This window comes from Sinocyclocheilus anshuiensis, unplaced genomic scaffold (genome assembly GCF_001515605.1).
Source record: "Sinocyclocheilus anshuiensis isolate Anshui unplaced genomic scaffold, SAMN03320099.WGS_v1.1 scaffold733, whole genome shotgun sequence".
NCBI lineage: Eukaryota > Metazoa > Chordata > Actinopteri > Cypriniformes > Cyprinidae > Sinocyclocheilus > Sinocyclocheilus anshuiensis.
The window spans coordinates 757,039-778,130 of record NW_015539923.1 but is presented as its reverse complement, the minus strand read 5'-3'; the positions used below and the strand labels follow the sequence as shown (position 1 = coordinate 778,130).

General features: G+C 35.4%; 3 protein-coding genes across 4 annotated transcripts in view; 1 reads left to right on the top strand and 2 right to left on the bottom strand.

Annotated features, from left to right (window-relative positions):
* The window catches only part of kcp (kielin cysteine rich BMP regulator), a 61,170-nt gene extending 58,688 nt beyond the window's left edge, over positions 1–2,482 (bottom strand). The window contains exons 1-2 of the mRNA XM_016483609.1: positions 2,282–2,482; positions 2,055–2,190 (exon numbers count right to left, since the gene is read on the bottom strand). Coding sequence (XP_016339095.1) covers positions 2,055–2,154 — 100 coding nt within the window. The 5' untranslated portion in view covers positions 2,155–2,190; positions 2,282–2,482. The remainder of the gene's footprint in view (positions 1–2,054; positions 2,191–2,281) is intronic.
* A 2,178-nt stretch (positions 2,483–4,660) lies between these two features.
* On the top strand, positions 4,661–16,939 carry LOC107686559 (protocadherin-15). The gene is made up of 17 exons (XM_016483608.1): positions 4,661–4,816; positions 6,041–6,140; positions 6,603–6,780; positions 6,930–6,960; positions 7,487–7,543; positions 7,643–7,735; positions 8,359–8,445; positions 8,788–8,898; positions 8,995–9,165; positions 11,148–11,238; positions 11,329–11,435; positions 11,577–11,777; positions 11,910–12,041; positions 12,291–12,369; positions 12,822–13,015; positions 14,842–14,862; positions 15,445–16,939. The coding sequence occupies exons 2-17, from the start codon at positions 6,047–6,049 to the stop codon at positions 16,627–16,629; spliced, it is 2,832 nt and encodes a 943-aa protein (XP_016339094.1). The 5' UTR covers positions 4,661–4,816; positions 6,041–6,046; the 3' UTR covers positions 16,630–16,939.
* Positions 16,940–18,146: 1,207 nt separating this feature from the next.
* The window catches only part of calub (calumenin b), a 3,496-nt gene continuing 550 nt past the window's right edge, over positions 18,147–21,092 (bottom strand). The window contains exons 2-7 of one of the 2 annotated variants that reach the window (XM_016483605.1): positions 20,604–20,835; positions 20,327–20,520; positions 19,916–20,082; positions 19,718–19,778; positions 19,387–19,586; positions 18,147–18,667 (exon numbers count right to left, since the gene is read on the bottom strand). In XM_016483605.1, coding sequence (XP_016339091.1) covers positions 18,563–18,667; positions 19,387–19,586; positions 19,718–19,778; positions 19,916–20,082; positions 20,327–20,520; positions 20,604–20,824 — 948 coding nt within the window. In that variant the 5' untranslated portion in view covers positions 20,825–20,835 and the 3' untranslated portion in view covers positions 18,147–18,562. Of the gene's footprint in view, positions 18,668–19,386; positions 19,587–19,717; positions 19,779–19,915; positions 20,083–20,326; positions 20,521–20,603; positions 20,841–21,092 lie in introns of both variants that reach the window. The other variant, XM_016483607.1, reaches the window with a different exon arrangement.

Here is a 21,092-nt window from a genome sequence, read left to right as displayed (position 1 = left end):
AAGTGATTATTACGTTTTGAATATGGATATTTTTCTTACAAAAACACATCGATTCACTACAGAAGGCCTTTGTTCACCCCCCGGAGCCGTGTGAGACACTTTTTTTATGGATGGGCGCTTATTATTTAACTTCTTTTGGACTGATGCATGCAACACCCGCTGAGTGGCATTAAACAGCTTGGAAGAACAAAGACAATTTTTAATATAACTCTGACTGGATTCGTCTGAAAGAAGAAAGTCATATACACCTAGGATGACTTGAGGGTGAGTAATTTGTGGGCTAATTTTCATTTTTGGGTGAGCTAACCCTTTAATGACTTCCTTTTTCTTGTCAGATCTTTACTGTTCCAAAGCTCCCTGAGGATAACGCAGCTCTACACATGCACAAACACACACTCTTAATCTATATCTCAGGTATTTCTGTATAAAATCAGACTGAATTGATAAGAGATAGGAACTTAAAAGACTAGACAGAGACAGAAAGACAAAACAAATGTTATGTGGAAGTGAAGATGGTCATTTGCAAATTCAGGGGGAAAAAAACAGCCGGCAAGCAGAAATGTACCTGCACTGGGCAAATCAAAAACTGTCAGATAAATAGAGGCAAACAGAGACACTGATAACAGAGAGAGAAGTGCTTGTGTGCTCAGTGTGTTTGCGCATGTTTTACTTAGCTATGGTTTGAGTACAGCACTGTCTGTCTGAATCTAAAATCAGAATCAAAATCTCTCTTTGGGAACATCCTTGAAGTCAAAATAATTTGGAAATTGAGCACATTTTTTGATGCAAAAGATTAGGGGTAGGGTTGGTCTGTAATCATAACTGTGAGTAAATAATAATAAAAATGTAACATATTTATTTATTATTCTAATTTAAAATATGTTTATTGAGGGTTAAGTTAGTTTGTGATAATGATAATGATAAATGCGGAATTGATCATTTTTTGTTGTTATTATTATAATGCAATTTAGTTTTCATTTTATGGGTGGGATTAATTTGTAATCATAATTATAATTAATTAATTATGAATTTGAGCATTTTTAGATATTAATCTAATGCAAAAAAGGGGTGGGATTAGTTTTTGATAATCATAAAAAGCTTTGGAACAATAGAAGCCAATAAGATGTTCTAATTTAGATGCTTCTTACTAGCTATATTTTTAGGGACAAATTGTTAAAAAGTTATAAAAATAAAAAATCTTTATTCACTTACTCAATGTAAATATTTATGGTATGAGTTCAGGCATAGGCTATTTATAAGAGTCATATTTATATGTTTACACTAGGTGCCATATAACGTCATCACGTTCTTTTCTTTTTTCATTAAAAAATAATAAATACCCCTGCTTTTTCTATTGTTAGACAATTCCATTCTCCAGCTGAATGCTCATCAAAAAAGGACCTTATCAGCTGCAAGTACTGCTGCCAAAAAGACTATTTTGAAGTTATGGATAGAACCATCCATTCCCACAACTTCTACCTGGCTATCATACTTCAGAGACATTGCCTTGCTGGAAGGTACCACTGCCAGGCTCAACGGCGCAAAAGACAACACTATTCGGAGTTGGGCAAATATTGCTGTGATGTTGCTAGATAGGCTGGAAAGTTGACATTACTGCTATGCATATCTGAATTTTATTTCTTTTATTTTTCTTCCTCTCCTTTGGTACAAGTGGACAGCTTCATGGCATCTGTTTGTACATAGTTCTCTGGAACTGTGAATTGTGATATATGTTTCTGATGTGAAACTAAATCTGAATAAAAATGCTGATCATAAAATAAATAAATAAATAAATAAACAAACAAACTTCAGCTTTTGTGCAGTTCACTAAACAGTCCTAGTGTGACAAGTTAGTGATTTTTAAAAGTGTAAATATTCCATGTAGTCGAAAAATTATGAATAAATAAATATTAATAAATACTGTTTATTTATTTAGTGTGTGTTTCTTTTGCCATGTCTAATTCAGCGCAGCAGTGATAGAATGTAGCAGCAGCACACATCAATATAACAATATTGATCAATGTATCATGTGTTTGATTGACAGCTGCTCTCACCGGTCTCGGTCGCGTCCTGATGAGATTGAACACAGTAACAAACATTCCAGAGAACAAGCAAACTCAGGAAAAGACCTCCAACTAAAGCCTTCAGCTCCATTCTCACCAGCCAGACCAATTTAGTGCTGCCTCAAATCTTCAGAAGGAAAAATAACGTTTTCATTATTCAGAGAAAACTTGAAGAAAATGATTACAAATACATTAAAAGAAAAAGAAAAAATCAATACATGAAGCGAGATCTCGGATGAAGAGCGGGATGAGTCCTCTGGTCTGTTCTCGTATGACAGCGACCCTCAGACATGAAACATCTGGACTTGTTTTCGTTTGTTTGGCTGGAGGAGGGCTCGAGGTTTTCCTGTCGCCTCCAAACAAAACGAGGCAAAGTTTCGTTCTTTTCCGTCTTCCGCGAGTGAAATGAACGCGGTAAATGTGACAGTCGGAGGAGACTGCAGCTCTCTCCTGTTATCGGTGTTTTTCTGATCCTCCTCTTCTTCTGCAGCCGATAGAAAAAACTAGACTTTCGACTTTCGGTTGAACATTTCCGGTTTTCTGGGCTGCTAGAACGCCTTAAGTCCTCAACTTTTAGTGAAGAACAAAACAGTTTAATTAACACAAAATGTCTAACAATAGGTCATACAAATATTATGGAATGCTCAACAGATCATGTGCATTCAAAAACGATTAAATACGAATTATGATATGATATCATACAGGTAATAAAAATGTGAAGTAATATACATTTTAACTTCTAAATTAATAATAATCTATACCCTTACATTCTTTTCTAGTAGTTTCAGTACCATGGTATTTATCAAAGTACCATAGTATATACAAAAAAATGGTATTCAAAGGCAAAGGAGCCAAAAACAAACATACAAAAATAACCCTGAATTTATATAAGTGAACAATCTTTCTATGCCGTGAAATTGAGGTGTGAACTATCTCTTTTGAAATTGAGTTGATCGGTCAGATAAAGGAATAGTTTCTTCAGGACTCATATTTGCCGTAAGCAATTGAAGTTCAGCTCAATGATGGATTTGTTTCTTACAAACACATAGATTTTCACCTCCCAAGATGTTAACTGATGGACTGTGGATTATTGTGATGTTTTTAGCAGCTGTTTGGACTCTCATTCTGACGGCACCCTTTCACTGCAGAGGATCCATTATTGAGCAAGTGATGTAATGCTACATTTCTCCAGATCTGTTCAGATGAAGAACTAAACTCGTGTACATCTTGGATTTTTTTTATAACTAGATTAACAAGTCATTTTTTTTAACTTTCCCACCCTCGATTTAGAGGGGAAAAAATCATTTATATTGGTGTTTGTGTCTGTAAGTATTAGTTTCATAAAGTATGTCATTGGTGTAAAAGAGCACTCAGATGACCTTTGTTTCTGATGTCTTATTGGTTAAAACGAGGACACTATTTCAGCCTCCTAATCTCTATTTGCCTTAATTTACAGTGTGCTTCCAAGTCAACTCTATTATGTATGTGTGTGTGTGTGTGCAAGTGCTTCTCTGTCAGGGTTTATTAAAGCATAGAAGGTATACAGTAGGATGAGACAAAAATAGGCCAGATTAACACAAGACACAGGCTGTTACACTTTACCATCAGGATCCTGAAAACATTTGTGTGACATACAGTACACACTCTAACAAAAGTCTCTAAAAATACGGCCCAATGTTCTGGGTTAATATGATGGAATTTTTCCTTTTTTTTCTTCTTTTTTTTTTTACAGGTGTTTTACCCGTGTTTTGAATTATGCATTTCATTGCGTGCTTTACGGATCTAAGGAAATATAGGCTAAATAAATTTAGTGATTTTTAAAAGTGTTTAAATTTCAGTAATTTTCTACCAGGATGTTATCTATTTTTCTGTTTATCTAGGTTTTTTTCTTACAGTTCAGAAACATTAAGAAATGTAACATTAATGACATTTTTTCCCCATTTAATGTAAAATAATCTATGATCTATCTAATAATCTCTATCTATCTATCTATCTATCTATCTATCTATCATCTATGATCTATCTAATAATCTCTATCTATCTATCTATCTATCTATCTATCTATATTCAAAGTCTGAAACCACTACAGAAAATTTGTTTTCAAATTTATTTTACATTTTGTCATGAAAAATTATATTAGAAACATAAATGAAACATGAAAGTTGAAACAAAAATTATGATGAATTTGACTTGGGTTCACATTAGATTGAAGATCTAGAAATTGGGCAGTTTTAAATATTTATAATAGTTATTTCAATCAATTCTATTCAAACATTTCTGTTCATTTCCAGATTTGGAATCCCAGATTTTCAGTGTGGTCCCAGGCATTTGTATGTCACTGTATTTGCTTGATTATGCAGTACAGTATATGCATATTGGTGATGACACAGTTTTCCTTAAAGGTTAGTATACTGGCCGTCTTAGAATACTGTTATCTGATTGGCCAGAAGTGAAGCGATGCTATTGGTTAGACCTGGGATGATGGTTAGACCCAGCAGAGGCATTTGTTTTGACCTCTTAACTTGGCTCTGATCCAGTGAGTTTGAGCACTAAACCTCGGACTAATCCACCGCTCGCAGCTCATCCAAACACTGACATGCAGTGGACTCTCATACACAAATCACAGACATACTCTGTACTCGAACTCTCTTTTACACAGTCACATACAAAATAAAGAGTTCTGTGGATGGTAATAATGTAATTTGGAGAGAAAATCTGGACATCTGGACCTGAAGAACAGTTAGATGGGACAGGTAGGATGACATGCTTTCTTGTCTTTGTCTCAAATGCAATAGTGCATAATCAAAATAATAAGAGAACAAAGCATGACCAGGTTTTGTGAGCTCAAATGGTCCTGAAGTCTATTTTTGGCTTGTCTTAACTTCTGTATAAGAGAGAGTGAGATGCTCCAAATGACTTGTGTAATAGTCTTGTATAACTGGTGGCAAACATAACTTTAAAAGATCTGTGTGCATGTTCACACATCTTAGCACGAGTGTTTGTCTTCACATTGACACAATGGTGGAAACATAAATGTTTTATATAATTATGTGATTATTTTTCAGATTTTTTCAGTCTTTAATTCACTTTTAATCCTCTTCTGTTGCTTAAAACAAGTCATGTGGGATCCAAAATATTCCAGTTATAAGCCAAATGTTGAAATATAAGGATGCAGAGTCAATTTGTATTGATTTAGTTTGATAGAGCTAAATGAACACTCCTGATAATGTGAAATATTAGCAAATGTTTCATATTTTATAAATACAATTCTAACAATAACTCCAGATTTCAATTAGAGGATGTCATTTGAATGAATATGCATACAAAATTTAAAGAAAAATGCTGCATGTTGTGCACAGTACTATCTTTGTATAACTGAGATACTATTATAGTTTTTTTATAATATTTTGAGTCATATTTTTTCATTTGCAATTTTTTTAAGTTTTAGTAATTTTGCGGAGTATTTTTGTTATTTTTAGTCATTTTTATTTTATATTTGTATTCATTTTTACTTCAGTTTAATTATTTTAGTACATCACGTTTAACTAAATTAAAATAAGGAATGTTGCCTTGGCAACTAGCTGACATTTTTTGGAGATTTTTAATGCTTTTTTCTATATTTTATTTCAGTTAACATTTATTTAAAACTAAATAAGCACAGTTTTAGTTAGCTAAAATAGCACAGTGTAAGTAAGAGTGTGTGTTTGGGTGTTTGCACTTAAGAAGGCTTATCTGTCTGCTGACAACTTCCTTACAAGATTTATGGGTCTTAAATGAGCAGGGCTGTTTGCTAAAAAAACATTTAAAGGTCATGTTACTCCAGATCTTCTAAACATAAAAGCAATAATATATTCCCAGGCTGCATTTAGGTCCATTTAAGCCAGTTCCTTCTCTTGAGCTAAATTAGCCAATTCATAATAATACAGTACAGTAATGCAATATGTCATTTTTAACATACCTGTTTTTTATCCTGTCAGTGAGAGATGGTTTTGAGGTTGATCTTCAGTGAACAGCCACTGTGGAAGATTCTAATATTCTGCCAGCTATATTCTGCGGTCAGCCGGCATTCTGTAATTGGTATAAACACAAACACAGAGACAGACCACACACAAAAAACAAAACACACACACGCACACACACACATTTGACGTGCATGCATCCATACAACTTCAATTGACCTCACACAGCTAAATATTGAGTACAACAGGCGAATACAGTTCTGAAAGAATTTTCTTCTGTTTGAGCAGGGAATTACGGAATTACGGAATTCCAATCCGTGCGCCACAGAAAATTAAGAACAAATCAGTATCCAGGCAACAATCCAGTCAAACTAATCTGTCCGACCTTTGCTGAACAACAAGCTCCTTGTAATGCATCAGACATGATCTAATAATTGACTAATTAAAACATCATCAGATAAATGTGCAATTTACCATCAACCAGACATGGAAATCAACCAACATTTTACATTACAGCAGACTGTAAGCAGAAATATAAGAAAAATGTTATTTAAATAAATAATGTGTCTATTTTTGACAGCAAGCAATTGTGACGATGGGCATGACGTGTTTGCCAAAGTAAAAGAGAACAGCCTGATGGGAACTTTTATTGCCAACCTCAGTTTCACTGCACAGCCATCATCCAATCATATGCGCTTAAACCTTTCTGGAAAAGGTGCTGATTGGTTTTATCTGGAGGGAAGAACCATTAGACTGAATTCAACATCAACTAGCCAAAGTAAAAGAGAACAGCCTGATGGGAACTTTTATTGCCAACCTCAGTTTCACTGCACAGCCATCATCCAATCATATGCGCTTAAACCTTTCTGGAAAAGATGCTGATTGGTTTTATCTGGATTGGTTTTATCTCAACATCAACTAGGATTATTGATAGAGAGGTAACATAAAACAAAATCGGTAACACTTTATTTTAAGGTGTCCTTGTTACAAGTACATGTACTTACTGTAGTATAATAACAATAAATTATGCATAATTACATTCAATAAATATCCCTAAACCAAACCCTTATCCTAACCCTACCCATATAGTAAGTGCATGTAGTTAATTAATATTACTCAGTACTTAAATGTATAATTACACTGTAACAAGGACACCTTAAAATAAAGTGTAACCAAAAAATCGTTAAATGCATGCTATTACACTGTCATGATTTTGTTTAAACTGTTAATATGATTTGTCTATAATGATATTACAGATACACGGCTCAGTTTTAACAGCAACTGTAAGGTGTTACGAACATAAAGCCCTACAGGTAAATTGAATAATCTGTAGTTAATGGTTTGTTAATAGCGAGAATTACACCTTAAAATAAAGTGTAACCAAAAAATCGTTAAATGCATGCTATTACACTGTCATGATTTTGTTTAAACTGTTAATATGATTTGTCTATAATGATATTACAGATACATGGCTCAGTTTTAACAGCAACTGTAAGGTGTTACGAACATAAAGCCCTACAGGTAAGTTGAATAATCTGTGACGCACAGCAGTATCCGTTTAGAAAACTGGATTTATCAATCCAATTTTCACTTGTCAAATAAAAATTATGTTGCTGTCAGGCTGAACACAGGATCTTGGTAGAGGTTCTGAATGAGAATGACAACAAACCCGAGTTCCTACAAAGATCAGTTCAACCTCTGCAGCTCAGCGAGGTAAAACAAAACAAAACACAACATACATTCTCTTTGTGTGTAGTGTATTGACATTCACTATTGTTCAAAGGTTTGGGGTCAATACTAATTATTTCTTTCTTTCTATTAATATTTTTATTCATCATCAATTAAATTGATCAAAAGTGGCAGTAAAGACATATAAAGATGATTCCTATTTCAAATAAATGCTATTCTTTTGAATATGAAGCAGCACAACTGTTTTCAATATTTAAAATAATAAGAAGAAATGTTTCTTGAGCAGCAAATCAGCATATTATAATGATTTCTGAAAGATAATGTGACACTGAAGACTGGAGTAATGATGCTGAAAATTCAGCTTTGCATCACAGGAATAAATTACATTTTAAAATAGAAAACCGTTATTTGAAATTGTAATAATATTTCACAATATTACTGTAACATTACTGTTTTACTGTATTTTTGATCAAATAAATGCAGCCCTGGTGAGCATAAGAGACTTTCAAAAACAAACTTTCAAGTCCCAAACTTTTGAGCAGCATATTGCGTGTATAAGCATATATTTAAATTATTTTTTCCAACATTTTTCTCCATCCCTGAGATTTTCTCCCATCTTCTGCTGTTTGTTTGATGTGTTTGTTCAGTTGACAGCGGTGAACTCTATAGTGTTTACAGTCCAGGCCACAGATGCTGATGGAGACACACTCACATATGTCATCGATGAAACATCAGTAGGTGAACAAAACATTTCATCAGATCCACAAAATCCACAGTAGAAACCTTCTGCTAGCCCTACTGCAGCCTCTTTTGACTTAAAGAGAAGGTTCACCCAAATTCTGTCATCATTTACTCCTCCTTAAGTTGCTCCAAACCTGTATGAGTTTCTTTCTTCTCTTAAACACAAAAGAAGACAGTTAGAAGCATGTTGGTAACCATTGAGTGAAACAGTAGTGACTGACTTCCATGGAAAAAAAATACTATGGAAGTCAATGGCTACCGTCAACTATCCCTTTAACCTTTTCTTATGGTATATCGGCTTGATAATCTGTGGACTTGTGTTTGTGTATTTCCAGCCTGATGCCAGGTATTTTCGAGTGGACTTACCCAACAGTGGCAAAGTGGTTCTCAACAAGTTATTGGACTATGAGATCAAAACTCAGCTCCGACTGACTCTTTATGCAGTGGTAACACATACAGAAAATACATACTTGTTTGGTGATGATAAAAAAATGTGAGAAAAAACTGAACTGTTATTTACTCGGATATTGATGTGGCTTTAGGAGACGAACACAAATGAGCATTACAACACAACGGCAACAATAATCATCAATGTGATAGATGGGGACGACCAGTACCCACAATTCCAGCCTTGCACTCTTCTCTCAGCCAATCACAGCAACCGCATATGCGCCAATCCTCTGTACACCGCCAACATCACAGAGAACGAGCAGGTAAACCCTGTGAATATATAAAGACATCTTAATGTTTTGGATGTCTATTACGTTCACCAAGGCTGCATTTACTTGAAATACAGTAAAATCAGTAATATTGTGAAATATTATTATAATTTAAAAGAATAATTTTATATTTGAATATATTTTAAAATGTAATTTATTTCTGATACAAAGCTGAATTTTCAGCATCATTACTCCAGTCTTCAGTGTCACATGATCCTTCAGAAATCATTCTAATATGCTGATTTGCTGCTTAAAAACATTTCTTATTACTGTATCATCAATGAATTCCAGAGAAGTTGGGACGTTTTGTAAAATGCAATAAAATCAAGTATCTGTGATTTGTTAATTCTCTTTAACTTTTATTTAATTGGCAAACTACATGCACTGACAAAAAAAATTCCAAAGTTTTCACTGAATGCACTGTAAGTGCATTTTGTCAATATGAACTCATTTTGATTTTGATGGCTGCAACACACTCCAAAAAAGTTGGGACAGAGGCAAAATAAAAGTGAAAAGGTTATAGAATATCCACGTTAAACTGTTCTGAAACAGGTCACAGTAAGCAGGCGAATTGGTAATAGGTCAGGGTATCATGTTTGGGTATAAAAGGAGCATCTCAGTCTTTGCAAGCAAAGCTGGATCATGGCTCATCACTTTTTGCCAAATTTCATGAGAGAAGTGTCAAACAAATCAAAAATCACATTTCACAATGCAAAATTGCTAAAAATGTAGATCTTTCACCAACTACCACTCGTAATATTGTGAAAAGATTCAGGGAATCCAGAGAAATCACAGTACATGTAGGACAAGGCAGGAAACCTCAGTTGAATGTGCTTGACCTTTGAGCCCTCAGATGGCATTGCATAAGAAACCATCATGCTGTGGTGTTAAATATAGCCACATGGGCTCAGGAGTACTTCAGAAAACTGCTGTCACTTAACACAGTCTGCTGCTGCATCAAGAAATGCAACTTGAATCTCTGTTACTCTAGGAGAAAGCTACATCAATTCTATGCAGTGATGCCGCCGGGTTATCTGGGCCAGAGCTCATCTCAGACAGCCAAAAAGACAGTGGAAAGGTGTGCTGTGCTCAGATGAGTCCACATTTCAACTTGTTTCCGGCAAAAATGGATTTAGAGTTCTCAGTCCCAAAGACCAAAGGGACCATCCAGACTTTCATCAGTGACAGAAGCAAAAGCAAACATCTGTCATGGTATGGGGGTGCAACAGCATGAGTGACTGGCAAATGTGGCATGGAGGCATATATTGGGATTGTACAGAGAAATATACTGCCATCAAGATGATATCTTTCATGGGAAGTCCATGGTTATTAGATCAAGGCAATGCCAGCTCTCATTCTGCATGTGCTACAACAGCGTGGTTCCGTAGACTCAGAGCGAATGTGTTAGACCGGCCTACCTGCAGTCCAGGTCTCCTATTGAAAATGTATGACCAGTCAAGAAAAGGAGAATCAGACAACAGCAATCACAGACTGCTGAGCATCTGAAGTCTTTTATCAAACGAGATTGGACAAAAATTTAGCTTGCAAAACTTTAACAATTAGTATCCTCAATTCCCAAACAATGAAACATTGTAATTAACAGCGATCAAAATCAAAATTCGTTTATATTTACAAAATAAAATTAAGTTGGTCAGTTAAAACATTGGATTTTTTTTCTTTGTACTTTAGTCAATTAAATAAAGGTTAAAGAGAATGAACAGATAACTTATTATTGATTTTATGGCATTTCACAAAACATCCCAACTTTTCTAGAATTGGTGTTGTAGAAATCGTTTGTATATATATATATATATATATATATATATATATATATATAGTCTTTACTGCCACTTTTGATACATTTAATACATCCTTGCAGGAAAAACTTTTTTTTAATTTCTTTAAAAAGATTTTACTGGCCCATGGAATGTACACATATCTGATTCCTTCTTATCGTCTGTTTATTTGTCACTCAGGACATTGTCTTGGATTTCTTTCCGGGTCCGATTCAAGCTGTGGATGGAGATGAGGGTCTCAGAACACCAGTAAAGTACACCATCCTGTCAGGTGCTTCTCCTTCCTCTGCCATTGAACCTTAGCAAACTCCTGGAACAAGAAACTAATTTTGATTATATATGTGTGTCTGCTGTAATACAGGGGCAGATAATGGCAGATTCGTCATTGACAGTAATTCTGGAGAGGTGAGGATAACCAGACGTGTGGAGAACAGACTGCTGATCCCGACACTGAGACTGCGTGTTATGGTGCGTCTGAGAGTAAAGACCAAAAATGTGTAAAATTTGTAAAAAAAATTAACAATTATGTAATGAACATTTTATTTTCATAAAAAGAGGAAAAAATAAAAGATTTTTTCTTTTTGAAATCATTGTGATGTTTCTGCTCAGGCAGCTCAGACGGATGACCCTCTGAAATATGCAGTAGCCACAGTTCTGGTGAGGGTCCTAGCAGAAAACAGGTTTCCGCCACAGTTTAGTCGTTCAACATACCGTGGTTTTGTCAGCGAGAGCGCAAATCCTGCCTCGCTCGTCATGACATACGGCAACAAATTACTTATCCTGGAGGCCACGGATCAAGATTTCACTGACGTACGTGACGCAACAAGATCACAACATTACAAAACCATACAACAGTAACACCCCAGTGTCAACATCACAAAGACACCGGTTTGACATTCATTGCATGAAATATGGAGTTATGTTTCTGTTTGTGGGTTAAAGGGCTTCAATCCCAGACTGCAGTATTCTCTAAACTCCCAACACAACAGCTCTCAGCTCTTTTACATTACACAAGAAGGACTGCTCATCGCTAAAACCAACGTGCTACACCCCGGTCACAAATATTTCCTAGAGGTATGACATAAGACTACATAAATACACTTTATGATTTTTAAAAATACTACTTCAGTCTTTCTACTTCAAAATTTCACATTTAATTAAATATGTTAATTACCTTCTCTTTGTAATTATTTGTGAAATTTGCTTGTAATTTCAGAGTGAAAATTGATTAACCACCAAATTTTTTATAGGCAGAATCTGAACAATATTCCAGTACTATTCTCAAAAATGTCTGAAATAAGACAATTGATGACTGTGTTGCAGGTTCTAGCCACTGACCTGGAATCAGGAGACACTGTTAAAGCTGCATTGCATGTGGAAGTTCTTCAGAAAGGTCAACAAGGTACTCGAAAATCTTCAAACTCTCTGGATGATATCTTAATTAGGAATATACAAATATATAAAATAAAAATCTTTTAATGTGTGCAACAAACTAGACGTGAGCACTGTTTGTGCAAAGCTTGCCACAACATAAACTACCAGTCAAAAGTTTTCTGAAGGATAGTGTGTGACAACAAAGACTGAAGTAGTGGCTGCTAAGAATTCAGTTTTGCATCACAGGTATTAAACCGGTTTTAAAATATATTCAAATAGGAGAAAGTTATTTTAAATTGTAATAATATTTCACAACATTACTGTTATTATTTTATTTTTGATTTTAAAAAATGCAGCGTTGGTGAGCATAAGAGGATATTTCAGCAACATTTGAAGATTTTTTAAACTTTTGACTGGTAGTGTATAATGACAATACATGGCTAAACATATAATAAATAATAAACAAATGTATTGTATAAGTTCCACAGGGTCCTTTGGGGGCGGGGCATGTGTATAGCAGCGAGACAGTGGGCAGGGCAGAGGGCGTGGCAGGGGTGTTTCTGATCCTGCTGGCCTTTACCTTATTTACACTGGTGCGGTGCATACAGATGATCAGAGAGAAGCGGGATCATGTCATCCGGACCAGTGTGGCTGACAACAGACACCCTAATGTGGTAAGACAAGATACAATTGTGCTCATAAATTTACATGCCCCTTGCAGAATATACAAAATGTTAATAATTTTAACAAAAGAAGAGGGATTATGAAAATTGCATGTTATTGTTTATTTATTAATACTGTCCTGAATAAGCTATTTCGCATAGCAGATGTTTATATATTCTCCACAAGACAAAACAATAACTGAATTTATAAAAATGACCCAGTTCAAAAGTTTACATACCCTTGAATCTTAATACTGCATGACGTTTCCTGGATGATCCACTACTGTCTTTCTGTGTTGTGATAGTTGTTCATGAGTCCCTTGTTGTTCCTGAGCAGTTCAACTGCCTGCTGTTCTTTAGAAAAATCCTCCAGCTCCTGCACATTCTTTGGTTTTCCAGCATTTTCTGCATATTTGAACAACATATTTCCAACAGTGACTATGATTTTGAGATCCATCTTTTCACATGGAGGACAATTGAGGGACTCATAACTATTTATAAGATGAAAACGTTTACTGATGCTCAAGAAGGGAACACAATGCATTAAGAGCTGGGGCTGGGGGGTGTAATCTTTTTGAATGGGATGATCAGGGTAAATTGTACTTATTTTGTCTTCTGGGAAACATTTAAGTATTTATGTAGCTTCTTAAGTGCAGTACCAAATGAAAAAAATATGATCATTAAACAAAATTTACACATCATCATCCTGTTCAAAAGTTTACACCCTCTGGCTCTTAATGCATTGTGTTGCCTTCTTGAGCATCAGTAAATGTTTCCACCTTTTGTAATAGCTGTGTATGAGTCCCTCAGTTGCCATCAGTGTGAAAAGATGGATCTCAAAATCATACAGTCAATGTTGGAAAGAGTTCAAATATGCAGAAGATGCTGGAAAACCAAAGAATGTGCAGGAGCTTTTGCTCAGGACCAACGAGGGACTCATGAACAACTATCACAACACAGAAAAACAATCATGAATCATCCAGGAAACAACACAGATTATTAAGATTCTTTTGAACGTGGTCATTTTTTATGAATTCAGTTATTATTTTGTCTTGTGGAGTATATATAAACATCTGTTATGTTAAATAGTTTATTCAGGACAGTACTACATAAAAATAACATGCAATTTTCATTATCCCTCTTATTTAGTTAAAATTATTAACATTTTGCATATTCTGCAAGGGGCATGTAATCTTATGAGCACAACTGTATATTCATGCAACATACACAACAGACATGTTAGAGACTGCATATTATCCATATGTTCCAAACGAATTAAGAAACAAAAAAAATAAGAAACAGAGCTATATAACAACTTCAACTTTGAGCTTCTTACACAACGGTTTAAATTGAAAAAAAAAAAATTTAATACGGTAAAAACTGTAATATTGTGAAATAATATTACAGTTTTAAATTACTGTTTTCTATTTGAATATATTTTAAAATGTAATTTTATTCCTGTGATGCAAAGCTGAATTTTCAGCATCATTACTCCAGTCTTCAGTGTCACATGATCCTTCAGAAATCATTTTAATATGCTGATTTGCTCCTCAAGAAACATTTCTGACTATTATTATTAACGTTGAAAATAATTGTGCTGCTTAATAATTTTATGGAAGTTCAAAAGAGCAGCATTTATGTATAATTTTTTTCAATAATTTTTAGTTTGGAATAATTCATGATTTCTGAAGGATCATGTAATACTAGAGTGATGATGCTGAAATTTCAGCTTTGCATCACCAAAAAGAATATTTTAACAATTTTGAAAAATTTTGAACACTTAAAAAAAACAAGTCTCCAAATTAATCTTTTTGCATTTCTTAATATTCCATGTCTAGTGTCTGAGATGGTTCCGGATGGTGAGTTAATGTTATTGCATTCCCTTAGTGAACCTCATTTTATTTTCATTTAGGTAAAAAGTGGAAATAGAATGGTTTCTTAAAGCATAGACTGACTGTTTTGTTATTAAACCGAGAATATTGATTAAAGCAGTTCTATATGAGTCACAGAGAGTGTCAGATCAGACACTATTTGATGTGGTATCCCAGATATCCCATATTGTTCAATTCTGGCAAATATACAGTATCAGTGGTCTTGGAATTTATACACCTACCAGTGTACATGCTGCATCACACACAAGCAAAATCCAATAACTCCAGTCTTCAGTGTCACATGATACTTCAGAAATCATTCTAATAAGCTGATTTGCTGCTCAGCAAAAAATTCTTATTATGCTTAATATTTTTTGTGGAAACTGTAGATACATTCAGTGTTGAATAGTAGTGTGCATCATTTTAAATCTCCTTAAAATAAGGACAATATTACTCAGTGCACCTTCAAATTTCCCATAGCAACCCTTGTGCATTTGTGCTTTTAAACGATAGAAATGTTTTCAGGGAAGCAACTGTAAATCCAGCTGAGTGACAGTTTTTCTCTGACAGATGAACCAGAGCCAACCGATGACTTTAGTGGAGGAAACGTTCTCATATCACAACGAGGTGTTCAGTGAGTACGACCACTCCGCCTCACCTTTCTATGGCAAACAGGGCATCTACACCAAAATAGAGGAACCACCTCCATCATCATCTGTGAATTTACCATCAATTACCTTCAACAAATCATTACGGGAACCAAGACGCAATTATCTGGCACTGCGGCCCAACGGGAGGCCCGTGAACAGGTTTAACAATAAAACGGTGTCATTTCATGACTACATTGTGGTTCGGGAATGGGATGAGGAGAGTGAAGAAAATACAGAGATTACGTTCACAACAGAGGTGGAGATTTGTACCGATTTAGAAGAAACGAACATGGATTGCGAATTAGAAAATGATGATTCAGATCTCCCAGAAGAAGAATTTAAAATCCAATCACAAAGAATCACTTCATACTGTGACGACATATACAACGAGTCAGAAATGCTCAATATGCACCTAAAAAGAGACAACCGAGACTACGAAACACATAATACAGACCACACACAAGTAAAAATTGACTTAGAAGACAGAATCCATGCAAAACCACTGGAAATCAGGAACCAAAAAATAGCTGGAAAGCACAGATTCAAGTCTGATCTACAAGGAATACAAAGACACTCAACTGAAAGTCAAGAAAGAGATCAAACAGTAACACAAAACTCAGCATTAGAAGACACTTCACAAGCAGAGTTCTCCATTTTTCAAAGAGAGACATATATCATTAACCCTAAAGCCTTGGTTTCAGAGGCCGACAAACCTGTCGTCAATTATTCAGAAAGCTTTAAAACAGATGGGACCAGAAAATCGGATGATCTTAATTTAGATCCTCAGGTTTCAGTAGCTGAAAGTTCTGTACAAAACATTCATGATGTAAGTAACTTACAAACACATCTAAGCACATTAACACTAGATCCAGGTCAATACAACGGATCGGAAGAACGTCTGGGAGTTGAGACGGACAACACCCCAAGCTCAAACATATATTATGTTAACGAGGACATTGCAACAAATTTAGATGACAGTAGCCCAGAAGAGGAGTCTGTATCTAATCTAGATACAAGCAGTCAACATCTGAACTATCTTCATGATCCTCACGACACACAGATAGAATGTTTCTATGACACAGATGAAACTAATGACGGGAGATGATAATGGGAGACTGACGAAAGCTAAGAGTGATACTGAATCAACTCAATGTTTGAATTGAGCTCGAGCACCAAATGAGCCTTTGTAAAACGGGAAAAGAACAGATTTGGCATCTGCGAGGCAATGAACTGATGGGTGAGTAATACAAGCGTCAAGCTAACTTCTAACCCAAAGTTTAAAATTTTGCCCTGCACCGATGGTTTTCAGACATCCTGTGCCCTTTCTACATTATATAATGTACATCATTGCACACGGACATGCTTTCTTTGTATTGAAATTGCACTTTGCATTGCAAACTCAAATAAAATCTACTGATGACAAACAATAAGACTGCCTGTGGTGTAGATAGTTCTGCTAAAATTAAACTTGGGTGGGACGAATAATATCAAAGAAATGGAAAAACAAGTGCAATATGCCTAAAAAAGTTTTTCAAATGAAGTAAAAGTGAGCAGATCACCCCCTAGTGGATCTGATTAGAATCTGCGCAAAAACAAGCAATTCACCTGGAAACCCCACAAATGGAAACCCAATTGAAAATGTGATTCATTTTCATCAATTTTATTGAGAAAACACTCTCAGCTATAAGACAGTATTTACAATACCTGACCACAGCATACTAAACACTGCATTCATGACCTCTAGACTGGACTATTGTAATGCACTGCTAGGTGGTTGTCCTGCATCTTCAAAACAATAAACAGAGTTCACATTCAATTATAAACATATATATATATATACACATACACAAATTATATACTAATGTTAGGAGAAAAAGCTAGTTCATGCATTCATGACCTCTAGACTGGACTATTGTAATGCACTGCTAGGTGGTTGTCCTGCATCTTCAAAACAATAAACAGAGTTCACATTCAATTATAAACATATATATATATATACACATACACAAATTATATACTAATGTTAGGAGAGGAGGTCATTTTCAGCTATGTACAAATTGCACAAATAAGAAAGGTAAGATAACCAAAGTCTCGCATAATAACGTCAAAGCCGTTGGAAGGTTGAGGGAGATGGAAAAAGGCACTTGAGGAAAGAACAGCTTTAGTTTGTTGGTTCAGTCTATTAATAAGAGTACGAACAGCTGTCACTGACAGGTCGCAGAGGGTGGAATGATGTTCAATAGTCCTTCAAGCAGGGGTTTTTGTTCATAAATGAGCACCCAATCAGTTGATTGATCAATTTTACACACAGCTTTTATCTGTCCATAGATTGAAAAAAACAAGCCTTGATATTCTGATCCGTGTTCCTGGAGGAACCAATCCAGAACTTCTGGTTAGATGTATTTTGAGCCAAAGAAAGACCATGAAATTATGCAACATCCTTACTACAATCTACTACTTGGCATCATGTCCAATATCATACATCCTCAGGCTAAATGGAGAGAAACACATACATGTAGTGGTTGCAAGACATTTTATATTAATTAGAAAAGTTGAATAAAGTTGAAAAGTTTGAAATTAGAAAAGTAGTTTACAACATGGTATTCTTTTTTTATATACCTAAAAAAAAAAAAAAAAGTGTTCATATAATGTGCAGTGTAAAAACACATGTGGGCGGTTATTGCTCTATGTCATGTCGGGTTACATGCATGCCATTATGCTGCATTATATGGCCGCATTTTAGTGCATTATAGACCATCAGACAAACCTTTACACAACACCTTGACAAGCTTCACAAGCTGACCTGAATACTACTTCATCAGTGCATTTGAAATCACATCAGAATCTAATGGTGATGAGTTAATCTACGAAAGATGTGTTCACGGAATAAGCCAAAATAAAAAAATGCATTTGATCGAGATGCTGTGGTAGAACAGAAATGTTTTGTAAACACAGTAATGATTCACAATGTGGTATGCTTGAAATCATAAAATAAATTATTGTTCGTTTTGCATTTTTTAAGTGCAAAGTTTCCAAAATTAAAACTCATCGTGTCGGACCAGTGCTTCTCCAAAATCGGTTGCTTGGCTCCCGACAAATAAGTCATACTTATCCACAATTTCCTGCTTTGTGAGGCGTCCGTCCTGTCGTGAAAGTAAAAGAAGTTATTGAAGCAGCTGCTAAGATAAAAAAAAAATTCTTACAAACAGACCAATCATATCATCATTTATTATTGTCAGCAGTTAGTGCTTCATATAATTATTTTTTTTGCTTTCATCACCCCATCAATAAGCATAACGAATCTGACGCACAACCAATAGAATTATGGCAGGTCATTTTCAGTCATGTATGAATTGCAGAGGGAAAGAAAGGTAAGAAAACCTAAATTAATGACATAGAATTATGGCAACCTGCTCATTTAAGAAATAAAATGTATTAATCCAAAAATTGATCCAATTTTTGTAGCTCAAACAAGCTTTTAATGGGTCATTGGTTTGATTCCCATGGAATGCATTAACTGATCAAAATGTATACCATAAATGCAATGTAAGCCACTTTAGAAAAAAGCATCTGCAAAATGCAAAAATGTAAAATAAACTTTGCATTACATGGGTTTCCGATTACATGAGGGTGAGTAAAATATGCTAGAATGCTCAGTTTTGGCGGAACTATTAATTTAATTCCAGCTTTTATGCAAAGATCTTACATTTTTTTGTGACAGAAATTTACTTACTTTATAAACACTTCATTTTTAGGGATTGGGGGGGGTATAGAAAACTTTCACATAAAATTGTTGAATATGTAACGGATGCAATGACTTTTATGCAAAATGTCCCTTTACTGAGAATTGCCATGCTTTTACCTCATCTGCGTCAGATTCATACAGCAGGTGTTTGGCCTCAGCCTCTGCATGGTCATAGTCAGAGGGCAAGATCCAGTCACGGGTCTCGTCCTTATCCATACGGCCGTCTTTGCTTTTATCCCTGAACTCTGTAAACTGTTCTCTTTCTGTTTTCACCCATTCTGGTTCATTCGCATCTCCATTCTGACTGTACATATCACCTGAAAAACACCCAGACAAGGGAAAAAGTGAGACAAGATCAATACACTAAACACAAACAACTGATTTCTGTCCATTCCAGTCTCTCTTAAATATACACAAACACACTTAAAAAGGAAAACACTTCACTTACCAATATATTCATCAAGGTCGATGAAACCATCTCCATTTTTATCAATGTCCTCCATGGTCTCCTGCAAACCAAACCACACACATGATGGATGGATGGATGGATGGATGGTCAACATAATGAGGGTGAGTAAACAATCACAAAACATAACAGAAAAGGTATATGGAAGACATTTTTAGCATTCTGATTGTCCAGACGTACCAGCACTATAATATCCTTCATGTGGTCAAACTCCTCAGGATGAAGAAACGCTGTAAACTCTTCCTTATTGGCCCTCATGTCACCATCATGGTCAGCCATCTTGAAACGGCGCTCATCTCTAGCCATCATATGCCTGTAGTTAAAACCGTCCTCGGGGTCTGCTTCATCTAAACAGACATGCACACATTACATCAGTCTAGATTTCTAGCTATTCGAAATAAATGTGATATATTTTTATTTTTCCTGACTTAAATCTGTTGTTTTGAGGACAGATTTGATTTCAATACTTTTAAAATGAGAGTTTAGCTGGTCAATCCAAAAGATCGAACTGGAAACCAAATTAGATTTACGTGCATTTCGATTAGCTTTAACCTCTGAAACATGATTAATCAATAAACTCATTATACACACCAAGGATGTAGCCGTAGGTAGCGTTCTTGTATTCCTCCCAGGAGACATAAGTGTCTGAGTTGAGATCGTGAGCCTGCCACTGCCGGTCCACATCGTCATAGATCCATCGCTTCTGAGCGTGTTTGATCCACTGTTTCATCTCATCAGCGGTCACAAAGCCGTCGTGATCCTCGTCAATCTTTTCTACAATCTTACTGTAGATAGAAAGAGAGAGTGAATGATCTGGAGAATATTCTCAAGTGAAGAGCTCGTTGAAATGTGGTGCATGTGTTTTTACCCCAGTCTCTCTTTGCTCTCCTCGGGGGTGAGCTGGTCAAAGGTCTTTGCCTCCTCTTGCCCGAGAAAAGCCTCGTGGTCGTAGTCGAAGTTCTCGTCATCATCGTGCTCCTTGTTGCTGAGGGGGGCGTCATGATGGATGCGGTCCTTCTTTTCCATGGGTTTACTGGAGGACTGAAGAATGCAGAGGGCGACCAACAACAACAGCGGCAGGAGGTCCATCTTCTCGTACACTTTTTTTTAACAGGGTCAAATACGAAGAGTTCATTTGCAAAAACAGGTAACTGTTCTTATCCTGCATTCCAATTAACATCAATCAAACTGCAGTTGGGTTGTTTTGATTAAATAATAATAACTAAAAAAATACAGCAAACTAACACAATAAAACAATAAAAACATGATAACACAATAAAAAACATGATTTATGAAAATTATTAAAGTTATTAGAGTATAGTTATCTGTTTTTGCAAGCAAACCCTTCATATATATA

Coding starts and splice junctions, on each gene's coding strand:
- LOC107686559 (XM_016483608.1), top strand. CDS start 6,047: ATGGTTTTGAGGTTGATCTTCAGTGAACAGCCACTGTGGAAGATTCTA. Junction 6,781..6,929: donor GGAAGAACCATTAGACTGAA/TTCAACATCAAC, acceptor GATTGGTTTTAT/CTCAACATCAACTAGGATTA. Junction 8,446..8,787: donor ATGTCATCGATGAAACATCA/GTAGGTGAACAA, acceptor GTGTATTTCCAG/CCTGATGCCAGGTATTTTCG.